The sequence below is a fragment of the Lynx canadensis genome, chromosome D2 (assembly GCF_007474595.2).
Source record: "Lynx canadensis isolate LIC74 chromosome D2, mLynCan4.pri.v2, whole genome shotgun sequence".
Lineage (NCBI taxonomy): Eukaryota > Metazoa > Chordata > Mammalia > Carnivora > Felidae > Lynx > Lynx canadensis.
Window position 1 is genome coordinate 6,231,232 of NC_044313.2, and position 22,886 is coordinate 6,254,117.

The following is a 22,886-nucleotide window of genomic DNA, read 5'->3' on the forward strand; positions in this document are numbered from 1 at the left end:
GAAGGGAGATGATGAGCATACCTTTGCTTGTCATTCAAAAATAGTTTCCTGAAAAGGGGGGAAATAATAAGAGTTTAGAGTTCTTATGAAAAATACCTTCAGCCATTATCAGTCTGGTCCATGCAGAGCAAAGCTCGCCGCCGTTTAATGATACTCCTTGGTAGTCTGCTTAGCATCAGCATGAATTTGGGTGGCCGAGAGGTCTTCTATTTAGCACATTCCTCTAGACCAGTCCTATCTCTCCATCTATCTTTGAAGCAGCTCTTCCCTCTGCCTGGAATGTTCCTCCTCCAGATGCACCCACAGTGTGGTCCCTCACCTCCTTCAGATGAGAGCTTCAAATGCTACCCCCATACACACCCAGTGATGTCTTTCTCTACCACCCTTCCTAAAAGTTCAGTTCTTCCCACACACCTCCTTTCCTCCTTGCCTGTTTAATTTTTCTCTTTAACATCCCTTTCTAGCACACTTCATTGGCCCCCTTACCTTATGCATTACCCACCTGCCCGGCTGGAATGGAAGCTCCATGATAATCAGGATTTTTCAATGCTTTGTTCACTGCCCCCCCCCCATTTCTAAGAGAAATAGAAACTTACCATAATGCAGGTAACTCTACTTCTGAGAGCATCTAGCAGACACACGAACGCATTTGTGCCAACAAGGATCTGTTCTCCTCTCCCAAACGTTCTGAAGTTTAAGTCCTGGATTTACACTAATCCCATCCATCTTCTTACTGTCTATCCCTCTTCTTTAGTCTCATCTCTCCAAAGCCCAATATGCATTTGACATTTTGCAAGACAGTGAGACGGGAGGGTCTGGGGTTGGCCTCGGCCCCTAAGCCTTTAGCCTCAGAACACTGGTGGACGTTCTCCGCCCATTTGCGAAACAGGATGGTTCGTTGATCTTCTCTCAACTAGTGTTGTTCTTGCTCTCAACCCTTCCTGAGCTTCACCGGTGACCCTACTGTCTTTTCTAATTAACTGTGAAAACATTCTAGAAATCCGTTCCTTTCCAGAATGCATTGATAAGAGTTCATCACAACACCTGGCTGCATAGCACATGAGAACAAGGTTTAGTGTCTGGATCAGGCCCTGAGCTACATAAGTGTCCTAGGACTGTCAACACAGAAGGAGGTCTGATCCTTTGCCTTGATGAAACGTATTCCGTTGCAAAGAGAACAGCTCTCGATTCCCTGCACGACATACCGTTGTCTTGTCAACACAAAGCACTTCTAAATGGATAAAATTAGAATTTTCAGGTGATCATCACTTGAAGCTATTTGGCATCATTTTGATATCAAGAGTAATCTGTCTGCCAAGGGAGGTTCTAAAGATTTCGAAAGGAACTTTGTGACAGCACTAGAAGTAAGCCTTGCTTTATTATTATTACCTCTCCATCCAATGCAAGACCTGCGCTTATTCATTTATTTGTAGATTCGAATTCTACTCCAGAGTTAATCACCCGAGATGGATACAACACATTAGGGGGGGATAAGACAGTGTTACCAGTTTATTAGCAGGAAATGATCCTGGTCTCAAAATTTGCCAAATTATATTGAATGGTGGCTGGTCTGACATCTTTAAGAATACATCCAGCTTGCATTGGCTTGGCCAGTTGATTAGAATCCGGTCATAATGTCACCCCATAAACGTCCACATGGAAAGAGGGTGTTCAGGCTTGCCGGTCAACAGGCCCTACTTCCTCACTAAGTAGCCGAACCTTCTGAGTTTCTGGCGTCCTTGCCCCTCATAACCATCGCTGCCTCAAGATATGAGAAAATGCATCTGAATAAAGAGTGAGCTACTTTCTGTGTGTGGGGCAACACTAACTGCTGTAGGAAACAAGCCCCTAATTTTCAGTGGCTTACCATAATAGAGGTGGGTTTCCCACCCAGATGACACTCCGAGGCTCTAAGCTGCCGGTGGCTTCCCTCCCAGCAGGGAGTCAGGACCAGACGCCCCCTCCTAGGACATTGCAGTACCCTGAGCTCAGCTGACCGAGGGGAACGAAAGGACCTGAAGAGCCACAGTCCCCTTACCTTCAACTGGAAGCATTCCGCATCACTTCACCTCTGTTCATGTTCCATTGACGAGAATTAGTCCTCTAGCCCATCCTGGAGCCAGGGGGTGGGGCAGCCCCTCTGGACCATGGAAGGCGGAACATGAACTATGCCGGGAAGGTTGGCCAACTTTGCCACGTCCACTGTAGCCCTGGTGTTTTGAGGCAAGAGCAGGGCCCACGCTTCCAGTCCCCTGCGTTTTCTTACAGCTCTGCTTTCAGAGGCAGTGATCTGCCCTTCGTAGACCCGAATGCCAGCCTCAGCCGGCCCTCACCTACGGTGGGGTTGTGTCCATGGAACCGAGGAAGAGATACGCACGGTCATTTGTACCTGTCTCTTCCTTGTGCTTTCCAATGAGGACACCGGTGTGCGTTCGTATTACAAGCTGCAGGTCCCAAGGACTCGTTTTGTTTTTTTGTTTGTCGTACCGTTTCGTGCGGAACTGTTCACGATTGTCCATCATGAGATGCTGTACAAATTTGTCGATTTGAAAACGGTCAGAAGAGGATTTGGTTTTTGGTAGAGCACTTCTTCCTTGGTAGCGTGGGCGCTGTATGGGGATAGATCTCAGGATGTAGCCGAGTGCGCCTCGTTTTATGCCGGGCAACTAAGCCTCGGTTCACTGGGACTAAGGGTGGACATGTGGGCAGCGCTCGTCAGCGAGCCCCGTGAATCTCTGTACGAGAAAAGGCTCGAGAAGCCACTCTGTGCCTCGACGGCTGACCGTTTCGGCTCTTCTCCGCAGGTTCCCATTCCCCATGGTGTTCAGCAGCTGCAGCAAGGAGGACCTAGAGGCCAGCCTGGAGAAAGGCATGGGAATGTGCCTCTTCAACCTGCCAGAAGTAAAGCCGTCTTTCGGGGGCCAGAAGTGCGGGAACGGATATGTGGAGCAAGGAGAGGAGTGTGACTGTGGAGGGCCGGAGGTAAGAGACACCCCCTGGGACCGCCGCCTTGCGTCTGGGGCTGGCCAAGGAGTAGGGACTGGGAAGAATTATGCGGCAGGACGAAAGTGCTAGAAACTCACGACGGAAAGTCCCAAACAGCCCCCCCCCTTGGAAAGTCCTAAAGAGCCCCCACCCCACGCCGCCTTGAACAGCTGTGCAGGCCAGGGCGGCCTTCTCTTGAATCTCAGAATAAGTTGTATCACTGGTTTTAAAAAGAAAGAATCTTCTCTATTGAAGGACACGGTCTAGGTGAGGCCAGCTGAGGACAAGAACAATAAATAAAGCATTTAGCTTTGAGTTTAACAGAGAAGAAAGCTTGGGGAATGCTAGCTTCAAATGGCTAATAAGCATCCTTTCTTTCTCTTTGCAAAGCGAGCAACCAGAAGGGAATTTGAATAAGCAACATTCATTTTTAACCAAGAGCTTCCACCCAAGTAGAAAAACTGCCTGATGCCGCAGCCTTCTCTGTATGCACAACCCGAGGCTCCGGGCTCCTGCCTCTTTCTCGTTAGCTTTCAGAAGCAGTAAGCGGAAGCAGGGAACATTTGTATCCAGCAAAGGGCTTATTTAACCCTGTTTTCCAGCCAGTGTCAGGCAAATGTCTTGTTTCCGTAGGGCCCAAGATAAACTTCAGCAACATAAAAAATTATTTAACAGCCACTTTTTAATCTCCGAATGATCTTGAGAAGGAAGGAGAAAGAGAGCACACAGTGAGATCTCTTGGTAAAACAGGTGTCTCCCGGAAGCTTGGAGGAGGCAGTGTTTAGAATAAATCAAAGCAAGGAGTTTGTATAGCAAGCAGTCTGCATGTGGGATTCCCTCCCCGAGAGCTTATGCAAGCGGAAATGGTAGACGGGTTCAAGGCGGGCTTGGCTAGATTCACAGACAGGCTTGGTGAGGGCTTAGGAAGAGCATGTTTTGGAGGGCTGCTCCGAAAAGGGGATTCTAGGGTGGAAGGAAATGTGCAGAGATCCTGGGACATCCGTCAGATTCCTGTGCTCATCAGACAGGCAACCGGTTGTAGAACCTTCTTCATATTTGTAATTCCCAAGGCTCTGCGTTTTCCCATACCAGCAGGAACGATCTTGGTCTCAGTCTGGCCAGCTCTGCAAGAACTTCAGGAGTGAATAAGTGCTGGGGGATGGGGCTAGTAGAGGTGGTCCCATCAAATGCTTGTGCGTCCTTTCCAAATCCGGGATTCAACAGCGATACCAGCACTGTCTACGGCAGCGATAATTTTGCTCACGGTGTGTTGGGGGTGATTGCTGTACGGGAGCCAGTCCTCATGCACGGGGTTATAGAAACTCTTCTGAAGATTAGTGGAGGAAAACTTGAAACTGTCATGGGATGGGGGATACAACGGGGAGAGTCCTTGGGGACTTTGTTAATTACCTGCAGAAGAAAAACAAAATTAGGGTAAATTGCCCGTATTTCTCAGGAGAGGCCATGTGGACTTAAAATGGTTTTTCTCTTTGATTGGAACTCCTTGTAATTGTTTATTTACTCTGAATAAGTTTGACAGCTCTTCCTAGAGTCATGAACTCTCAGGTATAGAATGATAATCCGCAGTCATTGGCTCCATGTTCCAACACCACCTCCATCCCCGCCACGATCACTACCATTATCACCGTCCCCACCTCCGTCCCCATCACCACCACCATCCTGTCAACGAATGTTTGAGGACCTGAAATTTGCCAGCCACTGATGTTATGGTCCTCAACTTCGCCTCCATCGAGGAGTCATTCAGCTTTGACGGGGTGCTTGCGATCTCTCCAGGCAGGACGTCATGGCAGGGCAGCACCGATTCAGTCAAACTCCTTCCTTAGGTAGAGCCATGTTCTGCTTGCATATAGTTCCCGACTGTATGTTTCTGTGGTTGGGTCCTTGTTTCACAGGATAAGTTCTTGATATCCGAAGAGACGACTCTCATTCTTTCCATCGACATTTCTTTCAAAGTCTGAGCAATCTTTCAAAGTTCTAGGCGAGCCTCTTACCTCAATTTGTAGTTTTTTAGTTTTTGCTTTTCAAATTGTGTCCAAGAGTATAACAACCCATATCCAGTTTCCAAAGTGCTTTGACCAAAACTTTTAGTCAGCCCCGGGCTTAATTCACCTGCGCTCTTTAGGCCCCTGCCCAGCGCTCAGGCCCTGGAAATAGTCCTCACGCCTTTGCTTCGTGTTAGCCCGTACGTTCCCTGGCCCCCAGAGGGACTCAGTGTGTCACCACATCGGTGAGCGAATGGGACCAGAACTTCCCCAGCTCATAACTGGATTCCTCTTCTGCCCCCTTGCTCTCAGAAATAATCACTGTTTTCAGGAGGATGCATTGTAGACTTAATCTCAGTGCACTGTGATTAAGAATTTGTATCTACCGCCCACAACCCGAGAATGACATGGCCTTTGCAGAGAGTTCACTAACGGCTTCATTATTCTTTTTTCTTTGGAGAACTACTGTTCATTGGCCCTGTTGAACTTTCCTATTGAGTACTAACATAATATATGTATCAACAGATGAAGAATTTGTCTCTTCTGATACATATAATCCTGCAGAAGGAATAGATTCTGGGTAGTTAAAAAGGCAAGTGATTTCTGGAGCCTTCCGTACAGGGCATTGGATTTACATCAACCATAAGGATATCCTGACAACTCACTCATTCATCCAGCTAACGGGGTTGGGAAAGCAGCCTTATCTCCTTGTTTAAAGTCAATAGAATGACAGTAGCCTGCAAATATCTTTTAAACGTAGTTATCTTTCTCACATTATCAAGCCCCTTTGAAGTCAAAGCCATTCTACTTGGCTGCATTTCCATTTGAACTGCTGCTTATATTTTTTAGTGATTTGGTCGGGGATGAGGAGGTAGTTCTTAAAGAATCTTAGGACCTAGTTTTCAGATGGCTGATTTAATGGAGACGCTCAGGGAAACGTGTAATTTGGTTAGTATGTCGTTAGTAGAGCCATTTAGACCACAGTGAACAGGGCAACACTGCTGTGTATTTGACGGCACTGATCAGGAATGCAATCAATCAGTGGACTCCTTCTAAAAACAAAGCAAGTTCCTAACCTTCTATAAGTCCATGAGTTAGAAACCCTTCCTGTCATCAAAGTTACAGCTATGACTTCTGGTTGGCACTTTCGTCTTACTGTATATGTTATACGCTCCGGATGTTTATAAGGTCCTTGAGCAAATTTAAAATTTCATAACTTTGGATGGATGTATAATGGGAGCAAATCATAAACACCAAATGAGCGCATGATTCATAGAGTCTCACACAGGACACAGTTCAGAGATCCAGGATCGTCCTAAATCTTCTGGATTATCCACAAAATTTTATTCATTGCGTTTGTAATACTGATGATAACTTCGTTAACAGAACATGGTCTTCAGGAGTAAAATATTATACTATTAAAATACTACATGATTGGTTTCACTCTAATGGTATATATCTTCTTCTGCTCATGTCACATCCTAAATAAAAGGGCATTAGTTAATACTAAAAGGACATTAATTAATTAATTGACACGAGTTAATACTAATGACCCCATGAACTCTTCTTTCGGATAATTCATTTTCTTCTAACATGTGTAAACTCTAGGTTATTGGGATGTTCTAAAGTAAAAGGACTTCATAAATGCGGTAGGTAATATGTATGGACCTTTCGGGGAGAGCCGAGCAAAGGTGCCAATCCCTTGCAGGGCTTTTGTTAGAAGAACGTGGGCACTTGTGAAGAACAACTTAACAGAGGAGGTCATTTTCCGTCCTTTCAGAGAGAGCAGTCCATCTAATATGTGATCTCTCTGTTGAAATCCCTTGCAAATCCACGGGCACATCCCACAGACCTCCTTTCCGGCCTCTTGGTCATTCTGCTGTGCGTTTCGGACCTGAGAGGTGCCTTGTCCGGGTGAGGCAGCCACCTGTGCTGAGCAAGAGTCTTGGCTACCGCATTGGGCTGGAGGGCGGGGAACTGTGGTTCCACGATTGATTGGACCCCATTCCCTGCCGGCATGCTCCAGATCAAAAGGGTCAGTATTTGAAGAGTTGAGTTTGTACACGCCTGTGTATATTTTTAAAGTGAGTTCAGAGTGTTCTGGCGATCCTAAGACCGTTCACTACAATAAGACCTGCGTGAATCATGAATCAGAGGCCTCCCCGCAGACCCCCAGCCACAGCCCACTTGACTGGATCGGGCAGCCCGCCTTCCTGTGCATGCTCCCCCTACCCTCTGTGAAAGGCACGGAATGAGTGCTGTTGATTCTTCCCAGGGATTCACAGACCTTGGCAAGCTTCACAGAAGCTTGGCTTTGCTAGATGTGAAAATAAGCTCAGGCTGGTTTTCAGCTCCTTCCCTTTATGGCCCGGGCCTTCCATGAGTAGTTGCCCCACGAGACCCTGTCAAACGAGTCCCACTCTCCTCCCCAGGAATGTACGAACGTCTGCTGCAATGCCACCACCTGTACCCTGAAGCCGGACGCTGTGTGCGCACACGGGCTGTGCTGTGAAGACTGTCGGGTGAGCTCTCTCGGCCCCGAGGCCACCCCCAGGTTCAGGTGCTTCCACAATGACACAGGACGAGCGAGGCAACAGGATGGCTTCCCGGCCCCTCTACTGTGAAAACCGTAACTCCTCACCGTGCAAGCCGGTGTCCCCCACTGTTGTCCAGTCTTCGTGTGAAATGCACACTTTATTTATGTATCTATGTTTTTTTTTTGAGAGAGAGAGAGAGAGGCAGAGAGAAAGCATGAGCAGGAGAGGGGCACAGAGAGAGGGAGACAGAATCCCAAGCAGGTTCTGCAGTGTCAGCGCAGAGCCCGACGCGGGGCTCAAACTCACGAACTGTGCCATCAGGACCTGAGCCGGAACCAAGAGTCAGATGCTTAGCCCTCTGAGCCCCCCAGGTGCCCCCTCCAATCTTCATGTGAAATGCACACTTGAATGCTAAGTCATCGGTGATCAGTCATTTATTTACGGGTTGGAAAGGAATTGTTCCCCAAAACTCTGGCTCACTGTGACACACTCCAGTTGTGCTGCTGGACGCTGGTAAGATGTGTGGTCCTATTACCGTGATGGGAGCAGCTAGAGAGAGAGTCTCCACCCCGGTCACTCAGCCTCCGCTCTATCCCAAGAACATCTACCTGCCGGGCTGAGAAGCCACGCGGTCGTTCCAGGGAATATATGTAACCACCTTGATCTTGATGTCCTCCCAACACAAGGATTGGCCCACCCAGCCCAAACAATGGCAGCCCTTTGATACTTTGGTCATTGCTGCTGCCATGACAGATTACCATTTGTTTGGGCAATTCCATTGTTTGTCTCATCATTCAGAGCTGAGATCTGACTGAGGAGAAGCCTGAGCTTTTGATTCAAAGGTTCCAAGGGTAGACTTTCTTTCTTTTTCAATTAAGCGATTGATCTTGGCATTCTGCTCGCAGGAAACTCCCTCTCAGCTCCCCACCCAGCCCCGTGATTCAGAAGTGCATTACAGCATCTTACGTTCAGCCTAAAATATCCATCCTGCCCTTTCTCTCCGTGATTAACTTCTGGGGGACATTCAAGAAAGCTGACACCACCACCACCCCCACCCCGGGCACACAGCTGCTGGCCATGGAAGGGGGCGGGCGGGGGTGGGGCAGGTCACTGGCCGTGTAGCCTCTGACAAGCCACTCTGAGCCTTGGTTTCTTCAACCACAGAAAGGTGAGGCATTGGCCGATGGTTCCTAACATCTTTTACGGCTCCCTTGCTTCACTTCTGCCCCGTGAAGTCCTACAGACAGGTTTCCAAGTCCATGATTTGATGACAAAGCGAAATATAATTGTCACCGAGCCCTTGGAATGATTTTTGTCCTCTTGGCCACAAGTGCTAACACTGTAAGAGCAAACCTCATCTTAAAACACGTGGCGACTGGCGACTAGAAATCTTCAGAATTAAGGAGCCCATCGGCTGGTACTCCCTTCCCATGCCTCCTTTGAGATGACAGGTACCACCAACCAGCCTGTCTCCTCATCAGAAGACCCTAATGTCGCATGAAATTAAAAACAGGCAGCTCTTGGGGCTCCTGGGTGGCTCAGTTGGTTAAGCGTCCAACTTCAACACAGGTCACCATCTCATGGCTCATGAGTTCGAGCCCCACATTGGGCTCTGTGTTGACAGCTCAGAGCCTGGAGCCTCCTTCAGATTCTGTGTCTCCCTCTCTGCCCCACCCTTGCTCACGCTCTCTCAAAAATACATAAACATTAAAAAATGAAAAAAAAAGAGAGGCAACTCTTGATTGCCCCCCTCCCTAGCGGAAAGGTAAACCCCAGAGCCCAGAGCAAGATTCTGTGTATTTAACGACTCTCCGTGTCTCTCTCTTCCCTTGGGATCCTTGCCCCTTGATGTGAGGCTTCGGGAGGATGGCCCGGCCCCGGCTCCGGCCCAGGAGCGCTGCCGGGAAGCCGCTTCCCTTTCCTGCAGTGCACGGGCCATAAACAGCCTCTCCTTCCAGCTAAAGCCTGCGGGAACGGCATGCAGGGACTCCAGCAATTCCTGTGACCTCCCCGAGTTCTGCACAGGGGCCAGCCCCCAGTGCCCGGCCAACGTGTACCTGCACGACGGGCACCCGTGTCAGGGAGTCGACGGCTACTGCTACAACGGCATCTGTCAGACCCACGAGCAGCAGTGCGTCACGCTCTGGGGACCAGGTATGTGGCCGCCCCCGGTGGGCGCGGAGCCGTGGGGCTTGGGGAGCTTGCTCGGTTCCCGTAGGCGTCGCTCCCGCCGCGCCGTCTGCAAAGCTTCCCTCCCTTCAGCTGGAGCGATTGGCTCCCTGGAAGACCTGGGGCCGTGCCGGGCGCTGGGCGTGCAGAAAGGGGCGCTGCCCGGAGCGCGGCCCACTGAGAGATGTGTGAACACCTGCTGTGCGCCCTGTGGAGCGATGGGGAGGACCAGCCATGACCCCTGCCCTCAGATGGCTTCACGGTCGTTGGGCAGACAGATAGAACTTCCTACCCACTCTGATCACGTAAGTGCTTCTTGGTGCTCGGGCAAGAGAAAGTCCTGGCAGACTTGCCGCGTGAGGAGCCTGTGACCAGGAAGGACACGGAGGGGTCACTCCTGACGCCGGGAGCAGTGAGCTGGCACGTGGAAAGGGCTGCCGGGGCGGGAGGCCGGGACCCCAGGGCGCAGAGGAAGAACATGCAGACAGGTGTTGGAGGGCCTCGCGAGGCATCCGGGTTCTAAAAGCAGAGTGGTGGACGTGTGCATTCCCGAAAAAGGCACCCCGACGGGCAGGTGGCCAGGAAGCAGCTGCTGGGGCCGTTGGGGGCTGTCCACTCCGTGCTTCCTGTGTGCAGGATGCTGGGCCAGATGCTCCGTATGACTCATCCCTTCCAGCCCTCCAACAGGAGAGAGGTAGGGGAAATGACTACGGTTCAGAGAAGGTGCAGCTCAAATTCAGGGACCGGAAGTCAGCTTCCTGGTGGTGTAAGGCTGGGATTGGTGCCCAGGCCCACGGACCCAAGAGCCATACGTAATGCACGCTGTGCGGCTGTGCCCAAGAGCCAGGCCTAGAACAAAACTTCCACAGAAGCTCCGCAGTGGAGTGGATGCTGGGACGCCACAGGAGGAAGAATCGGGCCCCTGGACGTGGCTGTCTCTGTTGCCCATCTTCTGGGGCCGGGAGTCCAGGGCCCCCGTGGGGCAGCCGGGACCCTGAGGACTCCTCACCCCAGCGTTTGCTGCCTCTGCCCCCCCTCTCCGGGATTCCAGCAGCGAATCCAGTCCCCCAGAGAGCACTTTCCAAGGGTGCGGCCCCCGCCCCGTCTTGTCCTTCTCCCTCCTCCCCGCCGCCTGCGGAGGTGACCTCGGTGCTGGCCGGGGACACCAGCTGTGGCACGGCCACCGTGGTCAGCCAGGCAGAGAGCCAGGCAAGCTCTAGAGGAAGGGAAATCCGATATTGGGTCTTCGTCAGACTTTCAAGTGTGAGGTTTCGGTTTCAGGGGTGATGAGGGCAGTAAACGAGGGCAGAAAATGGTGACTGGTCATCAAAGCTCGGGTGTTCAGCGGGGTGTGAAAGCAGTGGCCAAGCAGGGAGAGCAAGGACGAGTGTTTCTGAGGGATGGGTCCCGTCGTTGAGCCCGCGGCCCCACCAGCCGAAGATGGCCCTCTGTACTTGGACGGCCCTGAGGGGCAAGAAGGAGCGGCGTGGTGCAGCCGGGGGCTGGTGCAGCCCGTTCGCCATGTCTGGGAGGAGCTCTCCCGGGGCTCCTGAGGCTCTGCGGGTCCACTCGGGCACAAAGGGGGAGGCCCTCAAAATACACGCGTCAGGGGCGCCCGGGTGGCTCAGTCGGTTAAGCGGCCGACTTCGGCTCACGTCACGATCTCGCGGTCCGTGAGTTCGAGCCCCGCGTCGGGCTCTGTGCCGACAGCTCAGAGCCGGAGCCTGTTTCGGATTCTGTGTCTCCCTCTCTCTCTCTGACTCTCCCCCGTTCATGCTCTGTCTCTCTCTGTCTCAAAAATAAATAAACGTTTAAAAACAAATTAAAAAAAAAACAATACACGTGTCAGATGCCCGGCTGGGCTCTGAGCGGGTCAGTGACTTCAGACACCTTTCAGTCAAGCGAGGTCACTTTGGGACAGCGGCTACCACTGCAGGCCACATCCTCGTGGCCTGAAGCATCCCTGGTGGCCGCTCCTCCCCAGCCTTTCTCCGGACTCAGCAGTCTCCCCGCTTCTCGAGTTACAGGGGGAGTCATGACGCTCCCTTCCAAAAGGGCCTTCTGTGGCCAGAGCACACACAGCACTTGGAGCCTTCAGAGGCCAACGTGCTCTCCGATGTCCCGCTGTGTTGCAGCGTCTGGCCCCGTTTCCAAAGTGAGGTCAGCTTGAACTCCGCAGCTCTCTCTGAGCCATCGCCACCGTGTGACTCAGCTGGCTGCGCGCCTTAGATTCCTGGTGACCGAGGCGGGTATTTATCTCATCGGATCAGGCCTTCTCAAGCTGCCTGACCAGAGAGAGAGAGAGACAGAGAGAGCCAGACAGGCAGGCAAAGCGACAGCCCGACTCACGGACTGAGCTTTTCAAAAGCGAGAGCAGTAGGAAGTTCCCCCCTGTGGATTCGCAGCGTCCTCGTGGCTGACGGCGAGGCTGGCGGCCCGGCGGCCCCGGGGACCCGCACCAGCTCCTGAGGAGGGCCGCTCCCCCGGAGCTCCTCGCTCGCCTCCCCTCTCCCCTGCCGCCCCCCTGAGGGCTGAGGAGGCCTGTGCCGGGGCGGTGGCGCGGTCGCCGTGAGAGGGTCAGTGCACGTGGACCGAGCCTTCCTGGCAATGACAAGCTTGGGGACCCGCCTCAGGCTCGGGGCTTCGGGGGTTCAGTGCACTCCAGCCAACTCCTTCTCAGGACTTCAGGTCGATGCACCAACTTCCTCAGGAGGCCGGAGGACATGCGCGCCAGAACCAGCGGGGGCCCTCCACACCAGGGACCTTCTCAGAAGGGCCTCTGACCGCCTCCTGGGTAAACGCGGCGGGTTCCTTCCCTTCCCTGGCAGTGCAGCTGTCTTGTGGTCTAGTTCAAGGGCGCTGTATGAGTTTCCTGCGGCTGCTGTAACAAATGACCACAAATTTAGTGGCTTACGACAACACAGATTTGTCGTCTTCTGGCCCTGCGAGTTGGAAACCCTAAAACCGAGATGTTGGCAGGGGGACATTACTTTCGCAGGCCGTAGGGGAGAGCGTATCCCTGCGCCTCCGCCAGCTTCCTGAGGCCCCCGCGTTCCTTGGCCCGTGGCCCCTCCTTCATCTTCGAGGGCGGCAGCACGTATCTTCCAGGCTCTGTCTCTCTCTGGCTTCTCCTTCCTCGCTCACATCTTCTCCGAGTCTGACCCTCCTGCCTCCCTCTTTTAAGGGCCCCATGATTACGTTGCACCTATTCAGACCATTCAGGAGACTCCCCACCCCCCCAAATCCTTAACCGCATCTTCAAAGTCCCTTTGCCACGTAAGGTCACATATTCACGGGTTCCGAGGATTAGAATGCGGGCCCCTTTGGGGGGCCCTTTTTCTGCCTGCCACAGGTGCTAAACAGACCCCTTACTAGCCAGGTGACCTTCGACAGGTCTACTCAACCTTTGTGCCTCATCCGTAACATGGGGCTTGTCAGATGCCTACCCTGTGGGTATGTCGTCCTCCTCTAACCCAGCCTGTTACCCATCGTATGTAAGGTGTCCCATGCAGTAGCATGCTAGATGCGTGGCTCCTAGTAAGTCCGAACTCTGCAAATGAGATGGGATTGAGCTCACAGGACGCTCACGGACTAGTGAGCAAGATTCTCTGAGTGCTGTGATGTGGTGAGGCATGGTCAAGAGAGGGCTCAACCCGGAGTGTGGTATGGAGCCAGCCAGGAAGGCATCCTAGATGAGGTTGCCTTGGAGAAGTCGTTTGGCAGGGGTGGGAGGGGAAGGGTATTTCCTGCATACGAAATAGCAGCGGTCAAGGTGCAAAGGGGCCATCCCAGGGAACTTCAGGCAGTCCTGCTTGTCCAGAGCTTGGTCTGTGACCTGGAGAGCAGAGATCCTCATTTCTCACCCCGTTCTCTCATTTATTAAATATTCATCAACGGCCTGCTAGTCTAAGATGCTGACTCAAGAGCCCGAGTCTGCCAGAGTGATGTACTTCCCACAGTCCCTCTGCACTATCTCCTGGACCCGGAGTGGAGTCAGGATGTGACCGTCACAATCCCGGGGCGGGGGTGACTTCCTCAGCCAGGCCCCTGGCCAACTAGAGGGACCAGGCTGGGAACATTCTAATGCCGTGTTACAGTGGTTGGTTTGAATCAGCTTTTCACCATTCAGAAAAGTAAAACTTACTGTCAAGGACACATTTGCCGTAGTTCGTTTCACCATGATTAGCAAATGCTTGGGGAGCTGAAGCATATTTGCATTAGGGTCATTTTAGGCTCCCCACGAGCCCCAGTAGCCTAGAGCTCCAGGATTCATTGAGCGTCTACTCCTGGCCTGTCCACGCGTACCCCAGTGACCCAACTGAACTGTGGAGCCATCCGGAAGTGTCCATTTACGCTCAGGAAGTCCATTACTCTCCAGACCTGGCTACCCAAATGCTGACCGGAGAAAGCCCTTCCTTCCAGCTAACTATTCCCTTTTGAAATGGACATTTCTTAAAGCAGCATCACATTTCAGTAAATTCATCCTGCTCCCAAATCTTTCTACAAATAGAATGATAGAAAATTCAAAACATATGCCTCCAAACCCCAACTAGCAAAGTAAGATACTTTTCTTCTTTTTTTTTTTTTAGGTTTATTTATTTATTTTGAGAGAGACAGAGTGCAAGATGGGGGAGGGGCAGAGAGAGAGGGGCAGAGAGAGAGAACCCCAGGCAGCATCCAAACAGTCATGGCAGAGCCCGACGTGGGCCTCAATGGGGGGCTCGAACTCCCCCACCGTGAGGTCATGACCTGAGCCGAGGTCAGATGCTTAACGGACTGAGCCACCCAGGTGCCCCCAATGTAAGATACTTCTAGAATACCTTTTGGGGTCTTTGTTCATTTGTCTCCTTTCCTAATTAATGTCGGTAATGTTCTCGTTGGCGAGGAGCTTAAATTCTTCCCTGTCCCCAACTTTTCTTCCACAAATGTTACATCTCAAGACTTTATATGTTGGTGTCAAACACAGAAATGTTATCTGCAGTTCAAACTGTAACTTGTATTTAGCTCACTTAGTCCAGTTTGGTCTTAATAGCCACAAAGATTTTCTGTCAATGTGAGATGACCTTTATTCCTTCTGAAATAAGCCAGATATTTTTCTTCGGGCAGAAAATTCACTTTTGCCAGTGTTGTTTATCTGAACCATGGTGACTGAAAGCGTGACTTGGAAATTCATCTTACAGATAACTGCACGTCGAGAGCCACAAACAATTTGCATCAGGGGAGTCCTGAAATACGTTAGTTTTATCTATTTTATCACTCACCAGAAAACAGCGTCGCTTGATTTATGCAGTGTGAGCTGGCCAGACAATTTTTATGGGCTGGTAAATATTCAGCGTTTATCTGCAAGGCTGGTTTAAATGAGTTTGCATTATGATGATACACCTGGAGCGGAACATTTGCTAATCGTCTACCACTCTGGTGACGAGCAACGGGAAGCGAGAGACGCTCTTGCCAAGAGTCCTATCGTCCAAGAGTCGGGAAGGTCTCCCTTCTGTCCCGCTGCGTGAGAAAGCAATGATAAGATTTGTTCGTTCGGGCTCCATTTTCCGTTGAACGCAAAGGTCAATTTGGAGAAGAGAGAGGGAGAAATACGAGGAGACCAACAGGACCTTCAGTAGCTCGTAAGAGTGCCTTTGTCTGTGGGTGGAGCAGCGAGCAGCAGGGGGCTGGGACAGTTAGTGACAGGGAGGGAGGAGCCCATCCGCCCAAATGGCAGAAGATCATTTGCATAATAAAGTCATTTTAAGGAAGAGATCAGATCAAGTAAATTGTGGGCTCAATGCGACATGTCATCATCTCCCTTTCAACAGGCATAATGACATTCAAACTTCCAAACTACAATCACGAATATAAGTTTTATCACTCTGAAGATAAGACTGGTAATTAAAACCCGTCACTTTCTGTGTCATTGTAAACTACAGCATGATGTCAGAATTCCCTCTGAAAGGCTAAATTTTATCTCTTGATAATGGCAGAACCTCTAAGTGTTCCATTATTAAGAATTCAAAGGCTGTAGATGGATGTGATAGAGTGGCGATGAGAAGACGGTTGTCATTTTGCTTCTCAAGAGACAGACGTGACGTCTCTTCGTGAAAACGGGAAGACAGATGTTTTTAAGCGTGGCAACTTTGAACCCAAACCTGTGCCTTTATAACCTCTTACCAGTGGGTAGAAGTCATTTGCACTTTTGAAATTACTGACCATTGTGGCTCTGAGAGAAATGCCGGACGGCCACTCGCACACAAAAGCCACGAGAGTCACTTGGCTGAGTCCTGGTCCGCCGTCGGAACTGGTCTCTGCTGGGTCTGCACACAGCCAGGGCGCTCGGGATGTTGCCTCTGGGGTTTGGGTCTTCCACTCTGCTGCTTTTAATGTTTTCTTTTAATGCAAGAGCTGTATCTGTTCCCAAGGTCAGCCCTGAGCCCCCTTTCCGGTTTTCCCGCCGATAAGCTTTCTTACTTCGCCTGTATTTGTAAGATGTCTGTCTTTTGATGACCTTAGATCTTCTTTCCCCGTCCGACCGCACAGTAATACTTCCTTTGATGTAAATGAGTAAGTGAAAATCCAGAGTCACAGAAAAGATAAGCCAGGAGACCGCATCCGTTTACCCGAGATGCCTTGTTCGGCAGAAATCATAATGGACTTCCTCTGGGGAAGGCAGTTGAGACACGATGTGCCTTCCCCAGATTGCTTTCCCTGTGGCTTTGCACTCCTTCTTCTTGGCACGCACCTGCTCTGTGCGGGCCTGAGGCACTGTCCCTGTCTGCTGGGTTTTTACAGTGGGAGGAAGGAGCCTTGGGACATCACAGGAGGCAAAAGAGCAAGCGCGGTGAACGCAAGGAGGGGACAGCCCCCACAGCACGGTTGAGAGAAGGAGGGCCGGGTCCAGCCTCACGGGAAGGTGGTGGGGGGAGAAGGCCTGGAAGGACACAGTCAGCAATGCGGAGGAACACAGCAGCCCAGGACCCTTCTGCAACGGGCTCCAGCAGCCAGGTTCCAAGGAAAACGCTGATTTACTTGGCTTTGGTCCATCATCCATCATTGACCCATCTTCCGACCTGTGGGACGGAGCACCGTGGCCGGACTGGAGTCTCCTCCTGTGCTGTGGGCACAGGCTCTCCCACGCTGGAGAGATGCCTCCCCAGGAGGGGTTTGGCCCCAGTGCAGCGGGTTGTGCTGGAAGGGGCGGTGCCGAGCAGTGCCCCGCCTCCAGCCGGAAGCTTGCCGGGCCCCGGAGGTGGCACAGAACCCCGCGCGGCCCCGCCTACAGCCTGAAATGGCAGGTGGGGCGGCGGCCGGGCATGTTATGATCTGAATCCAGTCCCAGCTGCTTTTGTACTTCTAAAATAAGTTTTGGTCATTTTAAACCTCTTGGCCTTTAAACCTCCGTGTTTCTCGTGCCACGATTTCTCATCCCAACGTAGAGACCCCAGGGCAGGAAAGACCAGCCCAACTGGATGAGAACAAGCGTCGTTTTTGTTTTTGTTTTTTGTTTTTTTAAGTTTGTTTTATTGATTTATTTTGAGAGAGAGCTAGAGAGAGAGCAAACAGGAGAGGGGCAGAGAGAGAATCCCAAGCAGGCTCCACGCTGTCCGCACAAAGCCTGATACAGAGCTCGAACCCACCAACCGTGAGATCGTGACCTGAGCGGGAATCAAGAGTCAGATCCTTAACCGACTGAGCCGAGCCACCCAGGCGCCCCAAGAACAAGCACTGGAAGCAGGGTTCTGCCCCATCCTCCAGGCACCATGTCCCCACCCAAATTAAAACAGCCATTTCTGAGCATTGACGAAAGCTGTCAGCCCCTAAGTGCTTGAGGATGGAGAATGCCAAAGATCTTATCCGTGGAGGTTGACCAAGAAGTACACGTGATCATGTGCTTTGTATTGATTCTCTAGATAAACAGATGAAGAGGCCACGTGACAAGGGATTGAGTATGGGTTCTGGTCTTTGATGTCACAGAGAGAGATCCATCCCATCCCCAAGTTCACGTAGCTGATGAAAGCATGACCTAATTTTCTTCCAAATGTGAGTTTTCTTTGCCACATTGTAGCAAGCCATGTCACTGACACGTCCCAGTGATGATACACCAGTGGTAAAGTGTGACATGGCATTTCTTGCTCCCTCAAGTTCTGGGTGAGAACTAAAATGAATAAGTCTTGGATCTAGACCGTTATTGGTTTCCTAGGAAAAACAGAAAGTTAATTTTTAGAAAGCTGCATTTTTCAAGCCACTGGGCAGATTAATACCAGAATAGAGCAAGCCCTACCCAGCTTTGCTTCTTTATGGACTGACTTCTGCCTGCAGCAGTTTTCAAGTTATCAGAGTCAGGGATTTTCATTTCTTTTCCTGAGTCAGTAGAGATTCAGCAAAGAGACATAAAAATGTTTACTGACTCTCTCCACTGCCCCCTTCTTGGAGGAAGACCCCCGCCCCAACTGGCGTGCTCAGACTCAAGGGCATGTCACCCAACTCCGTTCATTACCATTACCTGAGAATAAGCACGGGTGGCCAGTGTCCCAGCCTGTCGAGTTATTCCCTGAAAAAGATTTGGTGGAGATGCAGCCAAGCCTGAGGATGGACAGATTATAGGAGTCATCTGGTGGTTCTGGAGAGAAAGGAACCGCAGGGGGAGGAGTGTGTTGCCAGTTAGGTGGTTTCTAAGAGGGAGATTGCAGCTGAATAGAAGGACCGTGGGCTTCGGCATTGGATCCATGAGTCAAGTCCAGCTTTACCACTTCCCCAACATTATCATCTTCAGCGAGTTGCCAGAACACTGAGCCTTGGTGTTTAAATCGGTGAAACGGGGTATGTAGACCTTACAGGGGTGGCTGTAAGGATTAAAGATCCTGCGTGCCGGACCCAGCACAATACCCAATAGTGGGGGTACTCAACCGATGGTATGTTGGTGATCTAAAATACGTTCATTCATTTAAGATGTGTGTGCTGGTTTGTTTAAGGGTGAGGAAAGGAATTACAGGGAAGATGACCTTGGTTCCCAGAATATAAAAATGACTCAGACCCAAATGTCTGTACTTGAGATCTCCTACTACCTCTTTCAAGATGGTGCTTAGTGCCTGTGCGGTGAGGTGACGCTCTAGGGGCTCACCCAGCGCAGGTTGGGAGGGTGCCCAGAACGACCACGGGATTTGGAGCCATGGGGAGCTTCACTCCCTGAAATGAGTCGGGAGGGGAGAGGTGTAGGGAAGTTGAAGTCCTTGAGCTGCGACTACAGTTGTTATTTAATATACAGAGTATGTACAAAACTTCCCAGTGTTTCAGATTCGGAGATTCTCTTCCCCCCTCATGTCCCAAGGTAGGTTCAGAAATTACTTATCCAGTCATTCAACACTTTTCGTTGGTTTCCTCTGATGTGCGAGGCACTGGGGACAATCCTCGGTGAAGGAGACAGACGTCAAGTCCCTATTGATAGAACCATGAACTATTGCAAGTAAATAAGTGTCGCAAACCTGGCCAGGCACGAGGAGCTCTCTTTCTCCCTCACACATTTCTCCCACTCTTAATGTCCAGGAGCCAGACTTCCCCTTCCCCGTGATCGATGGCTGTCCTTATTATAATTCAGTTTGACTGAGAGCCTGCCGTGTGTTGGGGCCTCACTGAGTCTCACAGCACCTCTGAGTCAGGTGATGTACTTGTCCCCATGTTACCGGGTCTCTTGGTATGTAGGGTTGACACCAGATCAGCCTACATTATTCTCAGGCCCAAGTCTCTTGCCCTTCCAACTCTGCAGCATGGCTGCTTAGAGAGACCAGAGAAGGCAGGCAGCCTTCCAAAAGCAATTGAAATTCGATAAACGGTCACTGTTTTTCTTGGATCCCATACATGCCCAGATATAAAGCATGGTTTCCCCCCAGAAATTATCCGTCAGAAAGCTTCGTTGACTACTGACCTATTCATCTCTCGATCGTGTCTTTTGACTCTCACAGTCCTGTCGGAAAGGTACATCGGGCCTCGGGAGCCTCAGTGCTGTTTAGGAGCCTGGTTGAGGCTGATGGACAAGATTGGGTTTACGAAAAGACCGGGACGTTTGTCGTATGTTTAATTACTGTTCCTAGGGTGTGACTTCATGCCTCCACCTTTTGTTGTTGTTGTTGTTGTTGTTGTTGTTCTGGTAAAGGATCCTTGAAAAGATCACTTTGACAAGCAACAGGATAAATGATCAGCTTCTGGAGATCCTGAGTATATACCCTCTGAGCAAATAGAAAAAAAGTAAAATCAGAAGACTCATTGTTGGAGGAATGGGTACTTGAACCTAAGAATAAGATTTCCAGTGACAACATCACAACAGAGTAAAAAGGTCAGCATCAACATGAGCTAGAAATACAGAGGATGGGCTGCAGGAAACAGACTTTTTGTAATCACTTTATTGAGGTGTGGTTGACATACACGAAGCTGTAGGTATTTAATGTGTACAACTTGACGAGCTTGGAGATGAGTGTACATCCGTCACCACAATTGATGCCATAAACACACTCATCGCCTCTAAAAGGTCATACCTCTCTTCGTGCGTGTGCGTGTGTGTGTGTGTGTGTATGAGAGAGAGAACGAACACTTAGCATTAGGATCTACCCTCTTGGCAAAATTTTATATTAACTAGAGACTCTGCTGTATAGTAGATTTCTAGGACTAATTTTTCACAACAAAAACTTTGTACTCTTCCACTAATACCTCCTCACGTCTCCCCACACCTCGCCCCTGCCCCTGGAAACCACCGTTCTACTCTCTGCTTCTATCAGTTTGACTTTTTAGATTCCACCTGTAAGTGAGATCACGCAGTGTTGGTCTTTCTGTGTCTGACTTCTTTCACTTAGCATTATGTCCTCCAGGTTTATCCAGGCTGTCTCAAAGGGCAGGATTTCCTTATTTTTTAAGGCTGAGTAATCTTCAGTTGTATGCATATACCACATTTTCTTTATCCGTTGATCCATCAATGGACACAGGTTGGTTCCATGTCTTGGCCATTGTGAATAATGTTGCAGTGAACATGGGAGTTTAGATATTTCTTCAAGATCCTGATTTCGATTCCTCTGGACGTATACCTAGGAGCAGGACTACTGGCGATATGGTAGTTCTATTTTTAGTTGTTTGCGGAATTTGCACACTGTCTTCTGCAAAGGCTGTATCTGTTTACATTCCTACGACGTATGGTATAAGGGTATGAAGGTTCCCTTTTCTCAGCATCCTTGCCAACGCTTGTTATCTTTCATGTTTTTAGTAACAGCCATCCTAACTGGTGCGAGGTGATAGCTCACTGTATTTTCCTGATAATCAGTGACGTTGAGTGTCTTTTCCTGTAGCTGTTGGCTATTTGCACGTCTTCTTTGAAGAAATGTCTATTCAGTTCCTTTGCCCATCTTTTAATCTGGTCATTTGGGATTTTTTTGCTACTGAGTTGTAGAAGTTCCCTATATGTTTTATATATTCACCTTTTGTCCGATGTATGGGTTGCAGATATTTTCTCCCATTCTGTAGGTCGTCTCACATTTTGTTGACTTTTTTCCTTTACCATTCAGAAGCCTCTCAGTTTGATGTGGTCCCACTTTCTTTTTGCTTTCGTTGCCTGTGCTTTTGGCATCCTGCCCAAGAGATCTTTGCCAAGACCAACGTCAGGAAGGTTTTCCTCTATGTTTTCTTCTTACCTTTTTATAGTTTCAAGTCTTACACTGAAGTCATTCCTCTGTTTTGAGTTCATTTTTGTGTCTGGTATTACTAGATAAGGGTCCCGTTTATTCTTTTGCATGTGTATGACCAGTTTTCCCAGCGCCATTTATTAAAGAGACTGTCCTTACCCCGTTGTGTATTCTGGGCACCTTGGTCAAAGATCAGTTGACCAAAGACCTTAAGGCCAAAGAGAAATGTAAACAAGCTGGGAGTATTGTTTCGCGATATAGGAGAGTAAAAGAAAAAAGTAATATCTCTTAATTAAAATGTGACTTTTCGGGGCGCCTGGGTGGCTCAGTCGGTTAAGCGTCCGACTTCAGCTCAGGTCACGATCTCGCGGTCCGTGAGTTCGAGCCCCGCGTCGGGCTCTGGGCTGATGGCCCAGAGCCTGGAGCCTGCTTCCGGTTCTGTGTCTCCCTCTCTCTCTGCCCCTCCCCCGTTCATGCTCTGTCTCTCTCTCTGTCTCAAAAATAAATAAACGTTAAAAAAATTTTTTTTAAAAAATGTGACTTTTCAATATTTCTCATCAAGTTAACCGACAATATGTTCTATGACTCTTGACCCCATCATCCACGTTGCTCCAAATGTGCACATTCAAATTGGCCATCACCTTTCCTGTGCAATTTTCTCTTTGGGAAAGTGGCAGCTCTCCTTACGTGTGCGGTGGCTTCTATAGCCTCTCGTGATTTTACAGTCGTTGCGCTGACCAGACACCTGGTTTTCTAAGCCAGGCAGCCCATTGGCATTTGGGACGTTAAATCCCAAACCCACCCTCCCCTAGAAGACCCAGTTTGTCTTCTGGGTCCAGATTCCCCAGCAGTGATCCGGTTCTCTCTTAGAAAATGTTTCATACTTGCTTAAATACCATTTGTATACCTTTGCTTCGGTCAAAAGTCCAACTCGATTTCAGCTCAGGTCATGATCTCACCGTTCGGGAGATCGAGCCCCACGTCCAGCTCTGCGCCGACAGCATGGAGCCCGCTTGGGATTCTCTCTCCTCTCTCTCTCTCTCTCTCTCTCTCTCTCTCTCTCTCAACCCCCCCCACTCCTGCCCCTCCCCCACATTCCCTCTCTCTCAAAATGAAGAAACTTTAAAAAAAACAACAACAACAAAACAGGAACGTGATACTGTTGAGCCAGAGACCTTGCCTTGTTCCATGACAGAGAAGTGTGTCCAGTTCGGGATAATGCCTTTCAAAGGGAGTTTGGAGAGGCCGCTCCACACAGTTTTTGAAAAACAGAGAATGGGAAAATGGGAGTTTCCTCCGGTAGCTTCCTGTGGAGGTCCACGTCTGAACCCAGTGTTGATCGCAGCTGTTGCGAGGGTCTGTTGTTTCTTTGCTTTGTTTTGTTGGGTTTTAATGAGATGCTAATCATGTCTGCTCTTGGCTGATGAAAAGGAATCAGCTACAGGTTAAAGAAAGAGACGTGTTTAGGGGCGCCTGGGTGGCTCAGTCAGGTAAGCATCCGACTCTCGGTTTTGGCTCAGGTCATGTTCTCGCAGTTTCGC

The 22,886-nt window shown here is 50.1% G+C and overlaps 1 protein-coding gene across 1 annotated transcript in view; it reads left to right on the plus strand.

Annotated features, from left to right (window-relative positions):
- The window catches only part of ADAM12 (ADAM metallopeptidase domain 12), a 349,938-nt gene that overhangs the window by 288,440 nt on the left and 38,612 nt on the right, over positions 1-22,886 (plus strand). The window contains exons 12-14 of the mRNA XM_030334765.1: positions 2,805-2,982; positions 7,421-7,510; positions 9,484-9,679. Coding sequence (XP_030190625.1) covers positions 2,805-2,982; positions 7,421-7,510; positions 9,484-9,679 — 464 coding nt within the window. The remainder of the gene's footprint in view (positions 1-2,804; positions 2,983-7,420; positions 7,511-9,483; positions 9,680-22,886) is intronic.